This window comes from Phaethon aethereus, assembly GCF_964289735.1.
Source record: "Phaethon aethereus genome assembly, chromosome: 2".
NCBI lineage: Eukaryota > Metazoa > Chordata > Aves > Phaethontiformes > Phaethontidae > Phaethon > Phaethon aethereus.
The window spans coordinates 81,868,225-81,895,375 of NC_138582.1; the positions used below are offsets into that span (position 1 = coordinate 81,868,225).

At 40.3% G+C, this 27,151-nt stretch overlaps 1 protein-coding gene across 1 annotated transcript in view; it reads right to left on the reverse strand.

The window, feature by feature from the left end:
- CTNND2 (catenin delta 2) overlaps positions 1–27,151 on the reverse strand; it is a gene marked incomplete at both ends in the record, with an annotated part of 569,531 nt that overhangs the window by 85,385 nt on the left and 456,995 nt on the right. The window contains 3 exons of the mRNA XM_081996266.1: positions 2,373–2,546; positions 11,458–11,643; positions 16,502–16,619. Coding sequence (XP_081852392.1) covers positions 2,373–2,546; positions 11,458–11,643; positions 16,502–16,619 — 478 coding nt within the window. The remainder of the gene's footprint in view (positions 1–2,372; positions 2,547–11,457; positions 11,644–16,501; positions 16,620–27,151) is intronic.

Here is a 27,151-nt window from a genome sequence, read left to right on the forward strand (position 1 = left end):
TGAAAGCAATCTAGGGGATTTAGATCCATATCATCTGTTAATTCTAGTGGCAGACATGTATCTCAATCGCCTACACAATTTTTTATTTTTTAAAAATTATTCGGGCTTCCTTTTACCTGCTCACTTTCCTTTCATAATGACATTGGTTAAGCACTGCCTGTGTCATAAGTGTTACCTCTCAGTCACAGACGAGGATTAGACAGCTTTATACCAGAGGAACCAAAAGGGTGAAACGGCTAGGAAAGAATTATGCAAGTATACCAACTGCGCTGTATTTTTTTCCAGAAGAGACTTCATCTTTGGAAGTGTGTGAGCTTGCCTGGTGCACTGGCTGCCTCATATATTCTAGGATTCTTCTGGCATTAAAATAATGATAATTGGAAAAAAACCCCCACCACAATTGCTATTAATATTAATAGCAACATTATTTATTTTAATGCAGTTAGCTCTTTTTTCTCTCTCTCTGTCGATCACAAGGTTCTTCTTGAAAGATTTCAAGTAAAAAAAAAAAAAAAGAAATATTTTCCCATACTTTATACAATTACAATTTCTTGGAGGAACTAAAAAAATGAAAACCTCCCTTAGGAATAACCTCTTCTTTTAAGAGTTTTCTGTCTATTATTTAGTCATTTTATATCCAGAAGACTGCAGCAGTGGAAAAGAGAGGTCAAAAGGTGAAAACATCAATGCTTATGTAATCCCCAAAGAGGATTATTCCCCTCACAAAAATGGCTAGTACCACATGTGAAATTAAGGATATTCATTCTGTGTCTGCACATCACTTGTAATGGAATTGGTGAATCTTTAGAAAAACAGAGCAACACGAGAACAACTGAGCTTTTCCCATGGTATCGGCAGGCATAGTATTAAAGTTCAAAACACTTTTTCTAACGCGTCACTTGCCAAAGAGCTCTGTGGAGCCTTCCTTCCTCTCGCCACCATACACTTCTGCCAACTAAAGGATGACAGGTACAGATTTATTAGAAATGGGAGAAGGGGCACCACTTGGATTTTAGCTCTCCTATTAGTCCTGGCAAATACGCATGCATTGTCTTCTCATGTGGACCAGGGCTACACCCATTCCCAGATGAATAAAACACATTTATCATGTTTCTGTGCCAGGATTACACAATCTGATGTGGTCTACAATATGAGAATAATAAAAGTATAATGATTTTCAGGCACAGTGTATATGTAGCACTTTGCAGTACAGAAATCACTGGACAGATACTTTTGTTACTCATTTCATATGTCAATGAATGCAACGGTCAAAGGCATTTCATAGGTTTGGTGGGCTCAAAAACAAAATCACATGTCTGTGAAGATCCACTGAATGTGCCAACTCAACTTCTAGTAAAACCTCAGGGCTAACATTCCAAAATGAATGCCTCATTAACATTTACATCTCACATACAAATGTCCAAGTGCTTAAAAACCAAACAGGATACCTTCTGAAACCTAACTTTGATAACTGCATTTCCCCATACATGCATGTTTTCATCATAAATGTGAAATATTCCCACTGAGAGTTAATTTAAAATCAAGGCATTATCTTTATATAATAGGACCAGATAGTTAGTACTTTAACCCAAACAAACCAGTTTACCATCAGGAAAGTGATGAAGGGATTGCCCTAAAAAGTAAACCAGGCTCAACCGTTATCTTGAATTTTATTGATTTGATCTAAGTTTAGAAATAATTTCAAAATCTAATAAATGAGTTCTTAATTTTTTTCTCAGTTCACTGCAAATAATGCGAGAGAGAAAAATGGATCTTTTGATTGTAATTCAAAAGTAGGACGAACTGGAATAGAGTGTCTCGACTGAGCATTTCCTTGCTCATTGTACATATTTAATCATACTGTTGACGCATTTTAATAATGTCTTATTTTTTTTTAAAAGTAGATGGTAATATTACTTGTGTTGGTGTCACATCATTTATATCTTCCTCTGCTCTTGCCTGGTTTCTCTTAAGAAACAAAATGTCAACCAGTTTCTGCAGTGACAAAACAATACGGTTTCATTTGATTGTCACTGGTGATACTTTTGGCTCATTTTTCATGGCTCTGTCACCCCAGATTCATAAAGATGCTGCTTCTCCTCATTTGGTTATTGGTTTTCAGTGCCAATTTTTTATACTTGACTTGATCAATGTGATCTTCACTGCTGCATGCTGACTTGTCCTATGATATGACTACCTGTATCAATTCAGACTTAAAATACTATCTCAAATTTGACTGCAGATACTTCTGTGAAAACAGAGAGTTACTCCACTACCAGGATCATTCAGATACATTCGTATAACCAATTTGCTATCATTTGTAGAGGTTTTCTGAACTGAAAAAGAAATACATATCAGGTTAATATTCCTACCTTCCAACTCCCAGCAGCCAAGTTCTGCAGTGCCCCTGCTGCCCCCTCCAGTGTGTCTGGATTTGAGCACTCCGAAAGAAGTGTGAGGTAGGGTTTGACTATTGAAGGGTGCCACAGCATCTGGATTCCTTTGGGTGGTTCTGCACAGTCTGGGAGAGGTCCTACACCATCCCACTGTTGGAAAGTACAAATTAGGTTGTCAGCAAGGAACAGCAGAATACTTGACAACTGCCTCAGTTGAAGCTATAACATCTACGTCTGCATGGGCGAAGGTATCTGCCTGCAAGCAGACGTTCTCAGTTTTAGCATATCACATGATTCCTCATAGAGAAACCAAATTTCTTTACAGAGGAGCTAGAGCATTGGCAGAAATCACAGTGTTTTAGTTAGATGACATAACAAAACCATTTTTCACTGCATTTAATTTTTTGGGTGCGAACAGAAGACCAGCGAACGTGAATGTATCTTAAGAGGCAAATCTAGAACTTGGATATGAAGAGAATTTCCTTTTTCATGCCCTGCAGTTCTCCGTGTTCTCTCTCTTCTCATGAGAGGGAAAAAACAACAGCAAATACTAATATGGAAAATGAAATCGTGCAAGGCCATGAGCCCTCCACCCCTGAAAGGCCCGAGTGTGACAAGTCTTCTCCAACTGCTCAACTTCTGGCTTCTCGTCGCGCAAGTTCTGGAGGTGTTCAGCCATACAGCCAGCCAGTCGTACAGTGTGAGACTCTGAGGCAGTAAGTACAACCCTCCCTCATGACACAGACTCTTCCTCTCATCACATACAGAGTTTTGCCATGAAAATAACCCTACTCTGATATCCCAAGTGGGCAATACTAACATCTGGACAACAAGCAGCTTATTGCACAAAACCCACTCCTACCAGAAAGAGAAACTTCACTCCAGGAGAAGAGTGATTCACCTCTCCAGTGGAATGCACAATACTGCACATAAGCATGAAACATCTTGAACAGAAGGTAATTCAAGGACTTTTTTTGCTTTTTTTAAAACAAAAGTAAGATGTGGAAGGCACTTTTAATAATATTTTAAATGTGATTTTTATCTATATATGCAATATATATTTTTCTTTGCTTTGAACAGATAAAGAGATTTAGAAAATTCATAGCCTTAATACCAGTGTTAAAAACAAGCCCCGACTTCTTAATACGATCTCTTTTCTAACACCTCTGACGTACAGATTGCATGACACGATACAAAGTAAACCTTTTAATGCCATGGGTTAAAGCTTACTGCTATTACGTAGATAAAAAATGCGTATCACAACATTAAACACCTACTAGACATACAAAGATAGCACAGGCCAAATTAACTCCTTGTTTAGATCTGCAACAGTTAATTTTCCAGGCTGATTTAATTAGTTATGACTAAAACAACACAACGATACTTGTATTGGGAGAAGATCTAGCATCCCTCATTTTCAGGAAGTATCAATCATCATTTTATTCAAGCTAACTTTAAAAATCTACATATAATTTAAGGGACAATCAATCAAGCCTTATCTAACAACAACAAACATAGCTTAATTTTAGCAAGGTTTTGCTAGATTACTACCATTGAGAATTCAGAACACTTGTTTTCCTAAATTAAAGCAGAAAACCCACCAAAATTGAAAACTAGTGGGACCATTTAATACACATGAACAGTTACTCAAAACCAGAAAGCTGCAGAGATATGAAACACACTGCACTGGACAAAAGTTACCATAGTTTAAAAGAACTGGCACAACAATACCCAGTGGTGCTTGACAATCTACAGGGAAATTGCCTTCTGGAGAAACAATCCCTTCCAATGACACTGTTATAGGGCTGTGCCTTTGAATTTTTTTAATACATTTCTGGCTTTAAACCAATAGGTTGATTCCACTGTATGTGACTCAGTTCTCCTTTTCTCCCTATATAAATCACACTATCCTTGCCAGAAATGACTTCTTGTCAGCTCATAAAAAATACATAAAAACCTGCTGCTTATTTTAACTCTCGAAATTCAATCATTTGCACTGTCAGAATTTTTTGGAAAACAAATGAGAAACGTGTCTTACACATCAAATCTGACCTCACACCAGATTTGAACTTTGTACCTTAGTAAGTCCACTAACAAACGACTTGTGATGTCCAAGGGCACAAATTCAGGTCTTCATCCTTCTCATTCCAATTTGCACCAATTAAGGGCACATTATGCAAGTGAACAGCGTTTGCACAGAGTACTTATTTCAGGGACAAAGTACATATAATATATCAAATGTATCAAATTGACCCAGTACTTTGTGCACATGTGGGGATACAATTTTTTTTTAAACTCAGGTATTTACAATCCCAAATTGTAAATACCCAATACAAATCTCGATTTTCCCACTGCTGAAAATCAGTGAAAATCAGCTAACAGAGAGCTGTATATGTGTTCATGCTGTGCTGGTACTTATAAGGCACTAGAAATTACACTTGCAGATAAATTAATATCCAATGTAGTTTTGCCATTCTGACCAGTAATGGGAAAACATTTAAAAAAAAAAAAGTGAGACAAATTACTGCATTTCCTTGCCCTTCTTGCTGCCTTCTTTTAGCACATGATTGCATTCATTTATTAGCAACTGTGGGGGGAAGAGGTTTTTCTCAAGACACTGTGACGCCTCAGGGTCCTTGTAGGGGTGATGGAAGTCTGGTACCACACCTGCATGTGCAGTGAAGGTGCAGTAAATCCACTGACATTGGATAATGTCCTGCACTGTTCTTCAGACATGGCGCGTGTGCCCAGAGCAGCTGAGCAGCATGCGCCAGGAGGGTGTCACTGCCAACCACGCGTAACGTACATTCTGTGCCTATGGTGGCCTCTTCAAGGGCATGCGATAAAGGGTGACAGAAAAGATGCTCCTGTAGCCACTTCCTGGGATGTAGAGGGCACAAGCAACCATAACCTGTCAGGCACTCCTTCTTTCAGCTCCTCTCTGCTCCTGCATGTGTCACCTCAGCTAACCCTTCACTGAAGGGCTGAATGGCTTCTGGCATCTTCCCTGTAGCCGAGACCAGCGCCTGCAGCTGTACAGCCCAACTGTTGCAGGGCACGCAGCACTGATACAGGTCAGAAAAAAAGCTAGCGCAAAGGAGATTCTCCTGATCTTCACCCATTTATTTTGTATTTCATAAATACAAACTTAATTGCCCGAGTGAAAAAAATATTTCCCCCCAAACGATATTGCAGTCTATTTTCTCAAATGGTGGCTAAGGCATGGCAGAAGTTGCTTTGCAGTTCATGTTGCTCAATATTAATGAACCGAGGCAGCATGCGAAACAACTCTACCCAGTGAATTACTGGAACAGTTACTGTATTGTTGCAGACCATCAGGAATGATCAGTGAGGTCTATTTGAGATAGGCTGTGGATGTATTAGGAACCTCTGAAAAAGAGGACGACTGCATGCAATTACTCTTCCTAGCTTATGCTAAGGAGGAAAAAGAAAGTCATAAACAAATATTCCTTCCAGGCTTCCCTCCTTCAGCTGAAATTACCCACATATATTGTGGTTGAAGCTGACAAACTGTTTGTTACATGGGTGAGATATGAATCTCTCATTTCCTGAAAGTGGTGCAAAGAAAGGATGAAAGTTGAGAAGAATAAAAAGCCGAATATAAAGATCTTTAAGAACACAGACTTTTGAGACTAAGAGTACTCTAATAAAAGTTTCCAAAGTTTTCACATTACTAAGCCAGTTTGAGAGGAGAAAAAGATCGCTTATCGAGATGCTCCCCTGTGCCACACAACAGATTATCTACCACCTTCTTTCTCATTTTAATGAAAGCAAATCCATGTTTACAGTATAATTGTACTGAATACCAGGGAAGGCTTCAACTTAGTAAGAGAAGTACGCTCTCCATATTTTGGTTTTTGTACTAACAAAAGTTAGGGTTTGGTGGGGTTTGTTATTAAGGAGTATCACACGATGATAGGTTTTCCTTTGATAACAAAACAACAGTGTTTCATTTTCATTTATTAAATACGAGTATTTTCCTTTCCCCCAGCCTGTGCAAAATACCGCTACTAAAAAAAAAAGATATCTAGGAAAAAACTCAAACAAAACCCAGCAATGAATAAAACCATCTTGATCTCTCTCCAGTGATCCTAGACATTTGAGATGTACAAGATGCTATGCTCTTTGTAGCAGCAGTGACAAAATTTATATCAGCAATTAAACAGTGCTCACCAAAAGCATTTTTGGAAGGCCAAAGACTTAAACGAACAGGCTCCCTAAGATGACAATGGTTTCTCAGCCTATATATCCTAGTGGCTTAGCAGTCTATGCCAGCTGTCCGCAGGCACGTCAGTCCAACAACCTCTTTTGGAAACCTTTGTCCAAGAGATGCATTGGCCAATGCTGTCAAGAGCAGAAATCTAAAATTAAGCAACAAAGATTAATCAAAATGACAGGGCTTGCTTTCAGGGGTGTCCTGGTTTTGGCTGGGATAGAGTTAATTTTCTTCACAGTAGCTAGTATGAGGCTATGTTTTGGATTTGTGCTAAAGACAGCGTTGATAATACAGGGATGTTTTTGTTATTGCTGAGCAGTGCTTACACATAGTCAAGGCCTTTTCTACTCCTCACACCAACCCCACCAGTGAGTAGGCTTGGGGGTGCACAATGACTTGGGAGGGGACACAGCCGGGACAGCTGACCCCAACTGACCAAAGGGATATCCCATACCATATGACATCATGGTCAGTATATAAAACTGAGGGGAAGAAGAAGGAAAAGGGGGGAGACACATTCAGAGCGATGGCGCTTGTCTTCCCAAGTAAACGTCACACATGATGGACCCCTGCTGTCCTGGAGATGGCTGAATGATGGGATGCTGATGGGAAGTGGTGAATGAATCCCTTGTTTCGCTTTGCTTGCGTGTGCAGCTTTAGCTTTCCCTATTAAACTGTCTTTATCTCAACCCACGAGTTTTCTCACTTTTACTCTTCCAATTCTCTCCCCCAACCTGCCATGGGGGAGTGAGCAAGCAGCTGCGTGGGGCTTAGTTGCCGGCTGGGGTTAAGCCACAACAAAGGGCGATGGGAATCCCTGCAGCTGACACAAAGGAGGCAGGAAAATCACTATTTAAATCAAGTCAAATTTCTGTTTAGACATCCAGACCCAAAGAAAGGTGGTGAATATAAATAATGTTGCCTACGGACACAGAGACTACAGGAGTAGGGCAGAGCTGTTGTGGTCCAGCAACAGGTAGTCCCAACAAAGTTGGGCAATTTTTGGGTACAGTTTATTTCATAAATAATGGTAACCTCCCCCAAATGATGCAACAATGTTTACAATTTTGGGAAAGGTGTTTGGAATGCTTTCAAAACATTCCAATGTTTTGAATCTTTATTATTAATCTGAGATATGAATAAATCTAAATTACACTTCAGATTTTATATTACATTCTTAAAATAATTGTTAATGCATTTATTCAACTTTTTTATATTATTACATTTCACTAAGAAAAATAATTTCATTCTATTTACGCATTATATCTTTGCTGAAAACAAGACCCCTCCCAAATTAAACAGGATGGAGTTCAACCCAGGGACAACAACATTTGGCATCTCACTACATCTCCTTCTGCTCATCCCTCTCCTCTTCATAGGAAGCTGAAGCTAATGGGCTTTGCACTATATTCCACAAATGGACAAATACAAGTTCTATTTAATAACCATGTAGTTTTGATGTTGAAAACAACTTGGTCATACATGATACTGAGAGATTCCCAGGGGATAGGACATGTTTCTGTGTAGGCAAGCAAGAATTTAGAAATGGTGGCTAAGAAGCTCTGTAAGGAGCTTCTCAAGATAGCTGATTTCTTGCTAATCAACACTTGGCATAACTACCTTGTACAAGACAAGGAAGCAACCAGTGGAAACAATATTCTTCCAGAGTAGAACATACTGGCAACATAGCCTTTCATCCCTAATCTCAGTTTAGATTATTAGCTAAACCCAGGAGCCACTGCCATTTCTCCATTTCTGTGCTTATTAATTTGGTATGGCTCAGTAGTGTATTGTGATATACTTGGTAAAATAGTAGTCTCACCACATGAAAAGCTATATCTGACAGCTCTATTTTTTATTCTTTTTGAAATATTATTGCCTTAAACCTGCTATTTCACCTGAGTAGAAGAATTTACAGCCCATTTAGCAAGTGTGCTAGAGGTGTGCCAGTCAATTCATAATGATATATAACTTGAAATGTTGCTGTTATACCTTAAAGCTCCTGACAGAAGGTGAAAGAGAAGGTCAGGCTCATTTCAAAAGTGTCAATTCTAATAAAAAATCAGATTTTGGGCTCGATTCTGGGTTGACAAGAATGATCACAGATGAGGAACTCAAGACGAGCATGAAGCCAAGAAGTCAGCCTGTTTCTTCTTAGTGAAGAAAGGAAATGAAATAGTGCCATATGTGTATATAATGGGCTGCATAACAAGAAATAAAATAAGGATTAATGACAACTCTCTGACTCTTTTACTGAAATTGGACTATACATCTTTTCTTCCCCTAGCTGCTTTTTGTCATAATACTAATTTCTCATACAGCTCAAAGAATAAACCTGTTGGCAGCAGTAAGCATACCAACAGCAGTGACAAAATTTTCAGCGGTGGAAAAATTAGTTTCTGTCTGAAGAGTGGTATGATGATACAAGGCAGAGAGGTTGATGTCAATGATGTCCTAGTTGGAGATGTAAGGCCCCTACAGCTGGAGAGCTTTGTGGGGTGAGGGCTCAGTAGCAGCTGATCACACATAAGCAGCAGGGACAATATTACAAACAACAGCGGCAGCAGAGAATTACAGTCCTTAGGGTCTGAGACAGAAATAGTCACGTGTTTTTCACAAGTTACCTTTACCCTTACCCCAGTTTGAGCTGGGGGTCAACCTCTATACTATTAATGTAAAGGCACAGTTACATGAAAAACATTCTTCTGTTTTTCTTCTCTATTTATGAGAGTAACTTGGGAGAGCTGTTTCTGGCATGGTGGTCTTGCTGATAGACCTCAGCCACATTTGTTTTTAGTAGCATTCTAGTTAACTTGATAATGTATTTTAAAATGTTTGGTATGGTCAACAGCAGTCAAGGATCATGGGGTGAGACCAGTCTACTCTGTTGAAGGCTCACAAGGCTTCCTTAAACTCCTGAACTGAATAATAGTCACAGGTAAGAACTGGTATATGGCAAGATGGGGTAGGCTGTCCAGATTTAAAAGAAATGAGATGAAAGAAGAAAAATCATTAGAAAAATATTTTTACGGCGAAGTGGTCCTGTGCACCACAAAAAAATTAGTTGTGGAAGGAGTGAATTTATTTCCTTGTCACAGAAAAGCCCAGAGAACATAAAGCTGAAAATATGTGCATAGTTTTACTTTTCTTTGGATTTTAAAAATTGTATTAAACCCTTCCATTAAACAAATCAGATCTGAAGAGACCTTTACCATGCTGCATGCTGATAATGAATGCTCATAGAAACAGACAAAAGATACCCAAGAGCAGGCAGAAGCATGTATATTGTAAAGGAAATCAGCCAAAAGAGATTAGTTCTTTGGCCTGGAGGAGGAGAAAGACTTTACAGGGAACCTTTGAAATACAGAGAAGTCTGACAGGAACAATGAAACAGTCAGTGGTAAAGAGTTAAAAGTATGAATCTGATATCCAGAAACCACAGAAGGAATAGAAAAGTTTAAAAAGATTTGATATAGTATGTGTGTGCGTGCATGTGTGTTAGTAAACAGAGCATCAAAAGAGAAAGGCAAGTTGCAGTATGACCCACTCATATCCAGATACACTATTTTTGTGGCTGCCCTTTGAATAACTAGAGCGTAGTGTGTGGGAACTATTAATTCAGGAACAGGGACGATGACTGCTTTATGGGGTAAAATTAACTTGCTTTGGCACTTCTTATCTCACTGTAGCCTAATACAGAAATCCCAACAAAAGGCCATAATAAATTCAAGTTATCTGATGACTGCAGTGTTTAACTAGAAGAGTAGGTGAAATTAAAGCCTTACTAGTTATGACTGCTGCATTTTTCAGTACCTGAATCTTAGCTTGTTAATGTTCCTATAACATTTCCACATTAACACAATTTGCCTTTATGAACTCAGGAATATTTTCCATACTGGTTTACATCATTTATGCAAATACCCTGTATGCCTAATTGCTTACTCAAATGAGTATTTTCTTTGAGCAATCTGAAACAGAAATAAATGGCAATGGAAAAGACTACGTCTAGGAGGAGATGGAGAACTGCCTGCTGCCAGCACAGCTCATTTGAAAGAGTTTATAAATCAGTAGCCATGCTCATTGCTGTTTAGTGTGTGTACTGACACAACAACGTCTTTCTCCTTAACATCACTCTCAGCAGTCACCAAATTTTAAGTTGTTAATGGGAAAACAAGGAGATAAATATGCTTTGAAAGTCAACCCACCCAAAATAAAAACCCACAGCACCTCATATAACTTGAGGAAACTATCAAGACTGTACTTCTCAAGATTTGTTTGGTGTAATGACATTAAATTTATTAAAATATGCACGCTTTTTTAACATTAACTCATATTACTTGACTCAGTCCTGTAAAGTTTTCTCTCAAAATGTAGAGGCAAAGCACAAGACTAACTTTGAAGCAAATAAGTATACAAATGTAAGCCTGATGTTTGCTTGCATGAAGGCCTCTCTACACACAGGTGGCTGTGGGGAAGAGTGTAAAGTATATGCAGATTACATCTGAATGTTAAGACTTACACTTTTCATTATAAATGTCTTCCTTTAATAGACTGAACACTTTACGGTATTTATGGTGTTCACAGTGCACCCACGACTACAGTTTCCAGGTGCCACCACGTAATGTGCAACTCTCTCAAGCAAACATATTTCCTTTCGTTATTTGAGCCATAGTCTTCTTTAAGCTCTTGGCTAATTAACAAAGGCAACAGTTTTGTGTATTATGCATCATGCACTTTATTTCTACTACAGTGCATTAATAATTTATATTTTAAATGATGGGCACTTCAACCACTCACAACACAGCTGCGAGTAACTTTCATTACCTGATCTTGTGATTTCTTTTTCTTCTTCTTCTTCCCCCAGCACCCTGAACTCTCTGCATCTTTTCCATTGGCATCACCACAGAGTAATCCATCAAGTTCATCTGTTCCCATCTGCTGTCCCTGAGATGTTTCTGCAGCTAGCCTGTATGAGAGGTTCCTCAAAATGCACACACAGTTTTCAACGGTCTGAAAAGCATGACAAAAAACAAACATAAAAACAAACCAGAAAGAAGTTAAAATCCTTTCCTTGCTCACTCTCTATACAAAGCAGAAAAAATATCATAAATCTTTGAACATATATTTTCCCAGCACAATTATTATTGGGGATGGTCTTGTTCAGTAACTTTATTGACAATCTGGATGAGGGGATCGAGCGCCCCCTCAGTAAGTTTCCAGATGACAACAAGTTGTGTGGGAGTGTGGATCTGCTGGAAGGCAGGAAGGCTCTGCAGGGGGATCTGGACAGGCTGGATCGATGGGCCGAGGTCAACTGTATGAGGTTTAATAAGGCCAAGTGCCGGGTCCTGCACGTGGGTCACAACAACCCCATGCAATGCTACAGGCTTGGGGAGGAGTGGCTGGAGAGCTGCCCAGCAGAAAAGGACCTGGGGGTGCTGGCTGACAGCCGGCTGAACATGAACCAGAAGCGTGCCCAGGTGGCCAAGAAGGCCAACAGCATCCTGGCCTGTATCGGAAATAGTGTGGCCAGCAGGAGTAGGGAAGTGATTGTGCCCCTGTACTCGGCACTGGTGAGGCCGCACCTCAAATCCTGCGTTCAGTTTCGGGCCCCTCACTACAAGAAGGACATTGAGTTGCTGGAGCATGTCCACAGAAGGGCAACGAAGCTGGTGAGGGGTCTGGAGAACAAGTCTTAGGAAGAGCAGCTGAGGGAACTGGGGCTGTTCACTCCGGAGTAGGCTGAGGGGAGACCTTGTTTGCTCTCTACAACTACCTGAAAGGGGGTTGTGGTGAGGTGGGTGTTGGTCTCTTCTCCTAAGTAACTAGCGATAGGATGAGAGGAAATGGCCTCAAGTTGTGCCAGAAGAGGTTTAGATTAGATATTAGGAAACATTTCTTCACCGAGAGGGTGGTCAAACATTGGAACAGGCTGCCCAGGGAGGTGGGAGTCACTGTTACTGGAAGTGTTCAAAAAACGTGTAGACATGGCGCTTCAGGACATGGTTTAAGGGTCATGGTGGTATTGGGTTAACGGCTGGACTTGATGATCTTGAAGGTCTTTTCCAACCTTAATGATTCTGTGATTATCTGCTCATTTCTGAGTGCTCTGCAGGTAACCACAGCTTAAAAGATTTACGAATTTTTCTGGGAAGAAATCAGTAATCTGGACAGTATTTTTTTGCATGATTTTTTTTTTTTTATTGTCATTCTGAACTTCATGGTGGAGCCCCACGTGAAACAGAAGCAGAGATAGAAAGTGATCAAGAGATACTGAACACGCACAGAATGTCAGGGAAGTCCTACCTCAGTGAACAGAAAATGCTACGAAAGAAAAATGGCAATAGGTTATGGGTTTTGGTTTGGGGTTGGTTTTTTGTTTGTTTTTTAAAAACAGAAATAAAGGTTATTTCTGGCATCAATTCTATGTAAATTACCAACAGAATGGGAGCCTAGTTCTGTTTCACTAATACTTGCAGTGTGAACAGATGATGTTTCTCAAGTCCCAGACGTAAGACTAGAAATCTCATGAGTCTTGCTGCTTTTACTGCTTCTAACCAGACTGCAAATAACTTGTAGGCAGCCTTTCCCTTTCATCCATTTGTCCCTGCAGTAGGTTGTGCCTTCTGTAAAAGATGGTGGCAGGAATCCAGAAATGGAGCGAGACCCAGCAGAGGAAAAAGACAGCACTGATAGTTCAAGATAATTTCTGCAAGTCTAAAAGAAGCTCAGTTTAGACTCACTTGAAGCCTACTCATTTAGTTGGTTCAATTTGGTTTGACTACCCTTAACAGGAAGGATATGCGCTTAATTTTCTGCAGGCAGGGAAAGCATAGTTAAAACAGCCAGTCTGTATCTATCTATATCTATTTCAACTGTTCCTAATGCTGCATTGGAGATAAAAAGCGACAGTCACTACATTCCATCTCTGTTGCTCCATTAACCTGGAATGGAATGACTGTGAGGCTTTCGACTTGATCGTACTCTGCCTTATTCACCAGTGAGGCAAACAGATGGGGCTTCATTTACTTCCATCTACTGTATGAGCTTATGCCAGGTATGCATTTGGCACACGTTTTTGAAATTGGTCTTTGAGATGACATGAAGTTCCAGAGGTGATACTGAACACTGAACTCAGACTCACCTAGACAGAAATTTTTATTTATTTATTTTTTAAACGTAAATGAAGTTTCACATTACACCTGTACTAATTTGACATCTCCAGCCAAATACGTAAACATGTGTAGAAATATATATGTAGAAAATGTGAAAGTTCTTAATGCACCTTTCATACCTCAAAGCTTTGCAAACCTCATGGTGACCATACAAAGTTTGCTACCTCTTATTTTTCTTTAACATTTCCATATTTGAATTTTATTCACTCTTGCTAATATTTACTTCTGCACATCCATAATGTGCTGAAGTTGAAGCTCTGCATTTGTTGATTAGGGTTCTGAATTTTAGTTCCCCTTTTTACTAATAATAGTTTTCACACTTAAAATTCTCATTATGTCAAAACCAAAATAGCTCAGTCCACTGAGAGGACAGCATTACCTCAAACTAAAAACCGATAAGCAAACTTCCCAGCCTCAAATGCAACCAACACCAAAGTGATCTCTTGTACAAGCCAAGAAAGCTGGTTCTAGCCATGCAGTTGGGCAGACTTCACTCCTTGACTTGCAGCTTTGAACTTTTGAAGGTCCTTGTATTCCTTATTCCTACAGGTATTGTAATTGAAATTATGAACAGTAGCTTTCTCAGGTACGTACGTCTAAGTCACCAATTTTTAACATTTTAACTTGAAGTATTATAGCTTTTTCTTATTAGACATTTATAAGACACACTGCTGCTAAGATTTATGCACTCTTGACTTCACCAGCATGAGGAATGACTCCAACAACAACTCTGCGTGTGCTTGCAAGTCCCCCAGCCTCTTTCAGAGCCTGCAAGAGCAGGGACCTGTTTTTCAGTATTTCAGTTTTCAGTCACCAACAGTATTACAAAATTATCTAACAGGGCAACTATCATGGCATTTGGAAAACAACATTTATAAATTTATTTTGAAGTCCCATTTTTTTGTTATAATAGCACCATTTTTAAAACTAGATTAAAAAACTGACCCAGAGCCAGTTACTTAAATATTTAATTGAAATTACATTCTACTTTGGGATAAAGACGCAAGCTAAGAGGCTACACTATGATGTTTTGTATTTAGCTGTACAACTGCTTTATGTTTATACAGTTAAAAATCTGTTTAGATGGGAAGTTAAAACTACTAGGGCAGGGAGAACAATTTTTCTCCAATTTCTTCCTTTTTTCCTCCATATATGACTTAGCTTGTAGCTTTTCCAACTCATACCAGCTACAAATGACACTAAACACGCTGCACTCCTTAATTAGCCTTTTCGACAATAAAGGAAAATCTGGAAGTCAGTTGTCACCTACAAAGAAGCTGCCGAAAAAGCAGCAGCTGAGCTGTGAGCTGGGGCATAAACTGACTTCCTCCCTCCCTCCACCTCCCACTCCGCTCCGGTGAAGCCCCTCTAACTTCTCCTTTCTGCCAGGCAAGCCAAACCAGCGAGCTTTCAAACGGTCCCCCGTTCAGCTCTTCCAAAGCTAACGAAGCGAAAAGCACCCCGGCCCTCGGGGGCTGCGCTGCAGGAGGCGGCTGGGAGGGGGCTGGCGGCAGCCGCCTTTGCTCCAAGCCCCGCTGCGAGCGCGGCACCCACCGTTTGGGTGGGCCTTCTCCCACCGTCGCTCTTATAAGCCTTTACGAACGGAAAGCCGACCATCGAATCTTTGGGTTGGAAGGGACCTTCTAAGATCAGAGACTAATGAGTTGCAGGGTTTCTGGGGGTGGGTTTTCTTGCTTTTAAAACACAAAAACATGCTGCTATCCCAATGCTACATACCTCTCATCATTCCCCTCTCCCTACCCTGAACGCATGGGCAAGTTTCACCTATTTGGCTCAGGCTAACGACCAGAAAGTTCTGGAGGTTATCCCTCTCCAAGGTATAAACCCACAGAGGTCCATGGACAACCATTTGGAAGGATCGTTTGGTAAGACATACGCAGTGGGCTTTAAAACTTCTGTGTAAAAGGCTGCTCTCCTGCAATTATTAAGGGTTTGCAAATGGACCAAGTTTGCCTTAGAGCAGCAACTGTAATTAATTTAGTACCATATACAGAAAGCAAAATATATTCAAAATTAGCCGTTTTCTTCTCTGGAATATTTTAATGAATTACAAATCTTCAACCTGTAAACGCCTGAAGTCTTTTTAACTGGGCAGTGCCTTTCACCTTTGGAGAAGCATGTTCATATCCTAGTGCTTTTGGAGAAGTTGACAAAAAAATGCATCTTAAAACAGTTGTTACTGAAAGCATTCATTGATCCTCTTGAAAAAGGAAATAATGTTGGTAGTACTGCATAACTGCCTACTAATTGCTCAGGTTTTTTTTTAGTTTGTTTGCCTTGGAAGCCTACCTCACCATTGTTACCTCTGTCTCATACTGGGTACTGAAAATTAATTTTAAGGTAAACCCAGCAGAGCAATGTAAAGAAGTTTACATAGAACATGATGTATTTGCTCTTCTTAAACCAGTATCACATTTTCTCTCTTAATAATTCAAGTGAGAGGATGACATGCTTCCCTGGGCACGCTACACAGGCTGACACAAATCCAATACTTAGCACACAAATACATAGCTCAACAGAGGGAAAGGAAAAGATGGCCTAAATTACGCTTTGCTAAGGCACCCCTCACAGTGCATTAAAAAACCCCCCCAAAACCAAAACTGTCACTTTACAGTCCTGATGTACCCCAACTACCTGGATTTCTTGCTCATGAAAAGACAAAGGTGACAAACCTTACTATCAATTTCACTGCTCCCCAGAGCAGACTGGATCACGTACAGCAATGCGTCCGTCAGGCCATCACACTCCCTCATTCTTCTGCGGGCCTCCTCTCCAGCAGAGCTGACATTCCTGCAAAGCAACAGCAAGGGTCACCACCTCCACAACTGCCCTGCCCACCTCCCGTCCTGAAACACTCTCACAATTAACATGGAGATAAAACACTTGGGTTTTTTTTCCTCCTTTCATCAGTTCAGAGCTGTGAAAAATGAAGTCAGCTGTGAATCAGCTCAGGAAGTTTGGGAATTTCCTGACAGAGGGGAACAAATGGAAGTCATCAGGGCCTCCGCAAGAAGGGGCTGAGAAGCCAAGCAGCATGCACCCACCTGAGCCTGGAAACTCACGGCCTATGAAAATTTGGAGAAAGGCTGCTCATTTTTCTTTTCCCCTTTTTTTTTTTTCAAAGTAGGTTTTATATTTGCAAGAAGGCATTTTTAAAATGTGCATATGTACATATAAATCAGGCTTTGAAAAGTCTACAGGTTTTGCCAAAGAATCTCCTAGGATTTGACGAGCCCCATAGTTAGGGCTCTTAACCTGAGAGAAAAATATGATCAAAGCATAACATAAAACACCTGCTATTGCCTGCTTCTCATTTTACATGAGTATTTCCTTTTCCCTCTCATTCTGAGAAAACATTAATGCCTCAGTCTCCTCTGTATGTGGCTACTCGCAAGTTGTTTTACGCTGCAAAATGTAAAACCTCAGCATATTATAATAATTGGGTTTCTCAGACAGGGCCAGAGGGCCTTCTGAACACATTTATAAAAACATAATGAAAACAAAATTTACTGGAGAACATAATGTGCCATAAAGTTCAAAATATTGATATATAAAGAAACAAGTATGTATGAATGAGCATATATAAACAGAATCTATACTTGCAAACATCAAGCTTCCCTGAGAAAAACTGCATTCAAATTTGCACAGCAGTTTTGATTTGGAAATGGGTGAATTAGAAATCTCAGGAACAGGGTAAAACTTTTCACAGTCTCCTTTGGTAGAGAAAGACAACCCTCTGCTGAGGTGGCTCATCTGTAGCTCCTCTCTCCCCACTCCTGAAGTCTGTACAAAGGAAGAACAGAAAAGAGCACACCAGCCCTAAATACTTTATGCCAATGCACGGAAATGGAAGGGAGGCCATTGGGCCTTTGATTCGGGAAGAAGGCAAGGCACTTTCTTCCTCTTATGCCATTTTCAATTGCCTTTGCATTAAAGATGGAAAAAGGATGAGAATCCTAGGAGGGGGTAATGAATTATAGATGGAGGAAGGTGAGAAGCGCTTAAGGATAGGTTTCCTTTCAGTTCTTTCTTTGTTCTACCTCCTTCATCCTGTTCTGCCTCTCTATCATCTAAAAAAAATTTCCGTTCCCCCAAAGTATCAGAGTTTTCCTAATCAAACAATGTTATGACTGGACAATCCCTCAGCCCCTCCAGTGCAGGCTCCTAATTGATTCTGCTCCCTAAACACATGATTTTCCATCTATACTTGCATCCCCACACAACCCTAATGAGTTTCGCTCTCCCACACACAAGCTGCCCCAATTAATTCAATACTGTTCCCTGCACTTCTGCAGACAGCCCGACAGAAAACATACAGCCCAGGAGCACTAGTATGAAATCCTTTATCTCCCTAGCACACAAATTCATGCTTTCCATTATCCTTGAGACTCCCCAGTTCACCCCACATCACACGTCAGAAGTGTGCCCTCCATAATGGCTTGCAAGTTTTGTGTTGTCTTGCTCTTCTTCTGGTCCCTGAACTCCATACCTCTCCCCTGCTCCGTCTGCTGCTCTAAGCACAGCAGATGAGGGCTCTTCCTCCAGTCCATGGGGAAACCCTCTTCTGTCATCCAGGAACTGGAGTCTGGAAAGCATTAACTGGAAAAAGTCTTCCATTGGCTGTCCCTTTGAAGTGGTGGAAACCTTTTGACTTCCCAAAGGGAAGGGAATTCTCTGACGGAAGTCAGAAGGTAAAATTATAGAGCATGGTTTTCCCAAAACAGTGCCTATGCCCTGTATTTGCAGGCCTGGGGACTCTCCCTAAAGTGTATTTTGAGTAGACTGTCCTCTTATTAAAGGCAACATCTCCACCTGAAATTCCTGAAGGGCAGCACACATAGGAAAAGCAGAATCAAGGATCTGAAAACTGCTTTGTGAGGCAGGCAGTTGAGGACAAGGGGGATTAGTGGACTTCTTTTATCTGAACTTCTGCTCTCCCACCCTCCCGGAAGATAAGAGAGAGAGAGAGTTGTACCCAGCACTAAAATAATAACTGCTCAAATTACAATAGGAGGATGCTGAGGAAGTGTTCTCAGCACACCACCTTTCCTCACACTACTGTGAAAAAAACCCCACTGAAATATTACTGAATCCTTTTAAACAGAACTAGATGTAACAGTCTGTACTAACATAATGTGTCCAGGCTTCTTCATTTTCTGCAGTTACATATACTGAAGTTGAAGCTTTCAAAATATATAGACTTAGACATTGGTAAAAACAGAGAGATACATTCTCCCTGATCTTTTCATTGAGGTGATTTCTCCTTCTCTCTAGCATGGCCGAATGCACGTCACCTTGACTCTCCAGAGCCTGCAGAGACTGGCAGCATCTCAGCTCCTCTCCAAGTTCACCACGAACTCCTCCTCACCAAGACAGCAATGCAGAAGACCTTAGAGTCCTTGAGCTGCGAGCTGCCTGCCTCATTCATTTCCAGCCAAAGAAAGAATGTGAGGCCTTCACAGAGAGTCATGCAGACATGCTAGGGGCACGTCTTGCGCAGACAAGGCGTTTCTTTCCCGTGTGGAGGAGCTGTCGAGTTCAGTTCTTCTGTTTATCATCCTTCCCCCTTATGCTCCAGTTGCTTCTGTAAATCAAGAGGTGGATACACCGAATTCCCATGACTGCTTTCCCTTTTCTTTTGAAAGTCTCTGTCTAGTTTCTGCACTGATGTATAGCTACTACAGCGCTCCCCAGATTTGGTGTGTTTATTTACACGGGAAATAGCTTAAAACCCAAGACAAATCCAAACCATCAATGTTTTGGCAGAAATAATAATTTGATTATTTAAAAAGAAATACACTCCATTATGTAAGTATTCCCATTTCACCTCTATTGAAGGAAGCATTGTTAATTGAGATCTTTCACAGAAGGTCTCTAATATCACCATGCTCAGGATATGTAGTTCTGCGAAAAAGAAGGAAGTCCAAGATTACTTGGGCGGTCAAAGAAAACAAGTTCCCGTTTTAATTTTCTTATTTCTCATTGTTAACTCGAACATGCTGTAGTTGTCAGCATGACAGGGAAGTAAAACATGATTTGTCATTCGTGAATTTACAGGTCACTGTGCTAACTGTAAACTGGAGCATGAGTAGTATCTACTGTTGGTAAAATGTCCCACAAATAAGCCCATATTTCTCCAGTGTCAGTCTCCGAACAGCTGAAACCATGTTTTCTGGATTTTTAAAGAGATGTGGAGATACAATGTACAGGTTTTCAGGAAAAAAATTATTTTCCATTGTGAAGGCAGCCCAGCAACACCTTGATTGCCTAGCAAATTTTGATTTTTTGTGGAAAGTCTACTCACAGGGTATATGCGCGGCATAGGCTGACATTTTGAATCTAACAGGACAACGAGTCCTTTCAATCTCCATAAACTAGTAAAATTAATTTCAAATGGAATCCAGTCACACAGGAATACCAAGAATACAGAGTGTTGAAGAATAACTCTCAGTTTAGTCAGAAGGTCCCGCTCAGACCTCCATAATCCAGCTAACGTACACAGCTTCTTCTCAGGAGAGGAACACCAAAACCAGATTGTTAGAACAAAAGCTCATCAAACCACTGTTTTCTGAACAAACAGCAGACCGATTTTGTTAATAATCTAAGAACGGAAAGACAACTACAATAATTCAGCTTCAGTTTTATGGGAGGATGTGCACAGCTATCACGTCATCACCTGATAACTAAAAGCAGGCATGATCCTCCAAACATACATAAGGGGTGTCAATCCAATGCTCTATGGATATGAAGTGTGTGGTATAAAGGAATGCACTGTGCAACACATACCTGATTCCTGTCAACTCTGGCACTTACCTTAGTTATTCAGTATAATTGGTGGGATTTGAGGCCGGGGAAGATGGGTGGTGCTCATGCTCATACAAACGGTGGGAGGTTTTGAGCAATATCCTTATGACTCTAGGATGATCAAGTTCACCTGCCTTATCCAGGGGATGGATATTGAATTCTGTGGAAAAATCCTCCAGGAAGCCAGTATGCTGAGAGACGTGCTCTCTGGATATGGGAATATTTAGCAAGCTGTTGACATGACTCCCAGGGGCAGTTCTAAAAATCTCAAAGACAGAACTAAAGTATCTACAGAAGCAACTGTCCTCCTTGAGCACGCTCAGGTGACATCAAGTAGTATGACCTCTCCAGTACCAGCTACAGGTCTGCAGACTGCAGATCTCAGATCTGCAGATCTCTGTAGGATAATCGTTGAGAACAAATAACCTGTATTTAGCAAAGACAAAGTTGAGATGGGTCTTCCTCAAGGCCCCATGACAGAAAGCACATTTAATATCTAGTATATGTAATGTTTTTGCTTAGTCTGATGTGATATAAGAAAAGACAAGACACAGGAAGGGCAATATCCTAAATCAGGTGGAACGCAGAAGTTATCTTTGGTATGAAACTTCAGATGCGTCTAAAGTATACCTTTATTCCAAAAGGTTTTCTGTAAGAGGGACTAATGATAACAGCCTCAGTCTTTTTCGTCCTTCTACTTGTTATAATAGCCACCAAAAGCGGTTTTTCACAGAAAAGGGGAAAAATTTACATAAACCAAGAATTCAAAAAACTCCATTAATGTTGTAGGAACCATGTTTATGTTTCCCTGAGGATACCTAGCAAGGGAAAAGCCCTCAGGAGAATACTGAATAACTGAGTTGCAACTGATGCACAAATACTCATCTTTAAAACACATAAATAATAAAAAAATCCCTGGTACTGGCCTTCTCTGCACGTTCTTTCTTATATGCTGCCTGTTTTTATTTCTGTCTCACTGGCTAAGCATTCTCCTTCAGGGACAGAGCCTTGTCTGGGTGGCAAGCTGGAATCCCCAGTCCCATCACAGGCTGCAGTGAATGGTGATGATTTTCTGAGCTGGTCTGCAATGTAGCAGATGATCATGTAAGAGCTATTACTTTTTCTGTGTACTTCCAGCTGTTTTTATAGCATTCAGGCTCTTTGCTGCAAGGTTCTAACACAGATAGCAAAAAGAAGCAACCATGCACATATCCAGCAAGTGTGCTCACAGTCATCAGCGGTCCCTTGACAACTATACAATTTTAAGGGCTTTTTATAATGGAGTAGACCTTGAGTCATATTGGCTTGTCTGTAAGTATTCAGTGCAGCCTTCGGTCATACAGTAAATAGATTAGCTGTAATAGTTACGGTTACTACTGTAACTTCTGATTTTTTTTATCATTATTTGCGTACTAAGGCTTTTTAAAAGCATCCCTTACTGCTGAAAACTCAACTAGCTGATAGGAGTAGCTATTTCTCAGACAGCATACAAATTTAACCAAGGCAGTGAGACCAAAAATAAGAAAACACAGGATGGTTCATTCTCATTATTAAGAGTTTCTAAATGTTAGGCTTTTAGTGACTGCAAAATCACCTTACTGTTTGGGAGTAATAATAAATTCAAATAGATTTTTCAGTCACTGCCATAAATCCTCCTTACAATTTTGCCAAATTTGAATGACAGTTCAATGCAGTATTAACAAAATTAGCAGATTTCTTCTTACTAGAAGTTCTTAGTACCAATTATAGCCTTCTTTATCTATAAATTGGTCTTCAGAGGAGTAATAATTTATCAATCCTGCATGTGGATTAAGAATAACACAGGTTTTGGGGCAAATTCTCTCTTATTCATTAGAATAGCTTAACTGTAATTAAAGAAGCAAGACCATTTTATATTAACAAGGAATTTGGCACAGATCTTTATCTCTTAGATATTCATTTCACTTTAAGAGCATACTTTGCAATTAGACAAACATCTGACAGTCTCATGCGGATACAGTCTTGGTTATTAACTTTTCTATCAAATGCTATGACAATGTGATTTAGCTTTCATTATTCAGCCATACCTTTCATTTTCAGAACATCAGAGCAATTAGCCTACCAAGTCAAGCACTCAACAGGTAGCTTTTGCTGCTGTGCTTCTGCATGTCCAATCCTTAGGCTAAATGCACTGTTTTTAATGACCGCTCTGTGTGATCTGTGAAGCAATTAACTTCTAACATAATTTTTGGCTATTTTGATATGTTTTGAAGAGATACGTGGTGGAAAAGGATATAAACTGCAATAAACATCTTAAAATAAATTGTTGCCCTAAAAAAAGAAAAAAACCCCAAAATTTTATAGCATAAAATATTTTTGGTAATGGTTCATGGTACAGCTAACCATAGCCTCACCTGAAAGAAACTAGAAATATTTTTAACTCCCTCTCTCCCCTTTTGTTATGTGTTTTCATTTGAAGTGCAACTTCTATTTAAATACAGTGCACAGAATTACATATGCTGCATTCATGAAATGTTTTAAATTATGGTATAAAAAAATCCCACATGCAGCAAATTTCTGATCTGCTATTTCATTTCTCTGACATATAGTATCTGGTTCCATAAAAAATATTGCACTCATTAATGCTCAGCTGTTTAAACCGCTTTTAATGCACTACTTGCAGGAGGTGAAAGTGAGCTTGATCAGTGTTCATTCAGTTGGTAAGGGCAGAAATATTGTGCCATTTTCTGCCCTTGGGGAAGAAGCTGCTGTGGTGCAGACTCTGAAGGTTATAATGGGAACAGTTTAAAGATGTCAATGGGAAGACATTGCTCTCCATTTCGACTTGTAACCTTGACAAAAGGAGCTCCACATGTGTTAAAGACCTATTGCACACCAGCATGGTGCGGTGTGGTGTGGTGTAGTGGCCCTGGCCAGTAGCCAAACACCGCACAGCTGCTCACTCATGCCCAGAGACTGCAGCAAATCTAGAGATGAGGACAAGCAGACTTCTGTTTTCAGCAGTCTTTCCTTTTTCTTCCTTATCCGAGGGAACGCAATAAACTGGCCAACCCTAAGACTTTCGAATGGCTGCCTTTTCCACTGAAAAGTACAAGGTTGTATGACTTTAAATGAGAAGGTATTGGGTATAATTCAGCCATTACTTGTGCTTCAACATACACTGTACTTGGCCAGTAGCTCCTTGCAGATCGTAGGACGCCATCATCTGAATCTCTAACGGTAGTGTCTGAACTCTTCACTGTCACCTAACTGTGCCATAACCACGGTGTACCGCCTCTCACTTTAAATCACTTCGGTATCTTAGGACCGGAAGAATATAAATACAACAGCATGTTGAGAAATGCTACAAACTATAGCAAACCATAATAAAATACAGAAGTAGTGGACATAGGAATAAATAAGATATGCTAGGGAGAGTCAAAAGGGCTGATTTGCAATCCTGCCTTTGCACTTTGAAGATTAAATGAATAAGCAATAAGCATGTTAGATAAGGGGCAGATTGACTGATAGTACTTATTTCACTTTTGAAAAGACTTTTGCCATGATCTCTAACAAACACACTTTAATGAGAATAAGCAACCATGGAAAGATGGATAGCTAGTTGTTAAAATATAGGAAATAAATGGTCAGTTCTCACAATGGAGGGTGGTCACCAGTGGAGTGATTTATTCATAACCTATCAAAAGCAGGAAATGAACAATGAAATGAAAATTTGCTGAAGATACTATGTTATTCAGAGTAATAAGCTAAGTACTAACAGGGAATCATAGAATCATAGAATCTCTGGGTTGGAAGGGACCTCTAAAGGCCATCTAGTCCAACCCCCCTGCAATGAGCAGGGACGTCTTCAGCTAGATCTGGTTGCTCAGAGCCCCGTCCAACCTGACCTGGAATGTTTCCAGGGATGGGGCATCTACCACCTCTCTGGGCAACCTCTGCCAGTGTGTCATCACCCTCAGTGTGAAAATCTTCTTCCTTATACCTAGTCTGAATCTACCTTCTTTTAGTTTAAAACTGTTACCCCTTGTCCTATTGCTATAGGCCCTGCTAAAAAGTCTTTCCCCATCTTTCTTATAAGCCCCCTTTAAGTACTGGAAGGCTGCAGCAAGGTCTCCCTGGAGCCTTCCCTTCTCCAGGCTGAACAACCCCAACTCTCTCAGCCTGTCCTCAGATGAGAGGTGTTCCATCCCTCTGGTCATTTTGGTGGCCTCCTCTGGACTCTCTCCAACAGTTCCATGTCTTTCCTGTGCTGAGCATTCCAGAGCTGGACACAGGACTCCAGGTGGGGTCTCACCAGAGTAGAGGGGCAGAATCTTTAAAATTAATGTACATAAGTGTAAAGTGATGCACATGAGAAAAAAATCTGATATGTTCCTGATTTTACTTACAATAGGTTGGGCTCAGAACTGACCACTGGAATTACAGCAGACATCCATGAAGAGATAGCTCAATACTCAACAACAGCCAAATGAGCAAAACAGACGGTAAGGCATGTAAGGCAAGCCACATAAACTAAAACGGAGTATACACTGTATGTACTACCCTTTTGTGGTGTGCAATTCTGATCCCCTCAGCTCAAAAATGATATGGTGGAACTGGAAAAGTTTCAGAGGAGGGGTACACACTTCCACATTAGGAAGAATTTAGTAAGCCAGAACCCAGCGGGATGAAAGAGTGACAGATAATGGGACTGGGAGAATATAATCGAAATTCCTGAAGTCATTATGATCACGGAGAAGGTGAATAGAAATCAACTTTTAGTTTCAGTTGAAAACTGGCTATCACCAGATGGAGCAGACAAGGAAGGCTTAAAACAAAAAAAGGGATGGTAGTTGAGTGAATTTGAGCTGTAGATATCATGCCGAAAAGAAGCTGTGGCTGTCAAAAGCCTATAGGAGCTTGAAGGGAGGCAAGTTCACAGAAGAGAAATCTATTAAGAGTTATTAAACCCAAAGAAATCACATCTGTTTCAGGAAGACTGGGAGCCAGCAAGAGGTTGGTAGGGCAAAGAGGATAAGTGAAGCCGAAAAAGCACCAGCCTCATGAATTCACAATTCTGGATTTAACCCCTGAAAACTGCTTTGGGTCTCTTGTTTTGATCTTATGTACAAATGAAACACCAAGGTGTCGTCCCGTTTCCCAGAGAGAACGGGCAATCTGAATAGCTGCCTAACAGCTGGAGAAGAAATAGATGTACAGCATTTCAGCAATGGCTTCTGACTCAGCTGATGGTCTGAGAGACATATACTTCCTAACTTTTGTTAAATGATATTATTCTGTACAGTAATAAACACAGCAGCGTATGGAAGAAGAAAGGATATGGACAGTCCAAAGGGCTTTCTGGTGCCCGCCTGCTAGTATTGCAAGAAATAGAGGTGCAGCTGCAAGGCACGGTAAAGCAGCCAGCGAAGACACAGAAGCTAGCTCTGAAAGAGCTACAAGACTACTACTGCTGGCCCTCTCACCAGCTTCTCATTGCTTGCTTCTCCACATGGCTGACCAGCTTAGCACAAACGCTGGTACAGCTGTGCTGTTCCTTGCACCTGACCTAACTGTTCCAGCACCAGCTCGGGCACTTCTGTCCTACAGAACTGCTTGCCAAAGGACACTGCAGCTTTTAACACGCGCATGGAGCGAAGAGCAACAGGACAAATCCGTGGAGAAGAATGCCTCTGAGGTTGTTAAATGCCATCACCCCTCCATGCCAGCATCCAGAGGAACACCTAGCTGGCTGGTGGCAGCGTACCCTGAGGAAGTGTTACTGGTCTAATTTCTTCTTCCCTGGTCACCTACTCTGGTCACTGTGAAAACTCAAAAATACTGTGTCAGATGCTTCACTATTGTAAAGTAGTCTCTCCTGTTTTTTCATTTTCCTGCTCAGGTTGCTATCTTATTCAAAAGAAAACCATTGATCAGACATAAATGGTTTTCAATTAACCTCATTCTACCTAGTATTTATCAGATTATTTTCTTCAAATGACTACAAATTGTTCTGCTTTGATGTTCTTAATTGTCTTCCTCTACATTAACTGTTCAAACAATTTCTAAAGTATCAAAATTCAGGTTATTTTTTCATTATTTCTGTGTCTACTTTTCTCCTCCACTAGAAGATGAGGTCTGCATTTGTCCTGTTTAGTCCTGCGGCAAAGTCTCTGTTCTGCATGAGCTGCACGAGCAAAAATACTTCCACAAGAAGAAAAATATTCCCCTTTTTATTTTCTCTAGGCTATATTCTCAGGAAAAACTTGGCATTACAACAGCATTCATAAGAATAATTGAAAAGAAGCAAGCAAAATGCTTTAGAGTTCGAATAAACATCAAATAATTACATTTTCTGTAAAAGACCGTAATTTGGTAAGTGTTTAAAAATATTCTGACTGTATTCATCAGCATGTCTTGCACTGCTGAGATCACTTTATAAATTCCTTTGAATGTTACTTCTCTAATATAATTTTAATTTTGTGAAGAAAAATCACTCTCCTTCAGCCAAAATTTTAACATATACAACAGCTGAGGAA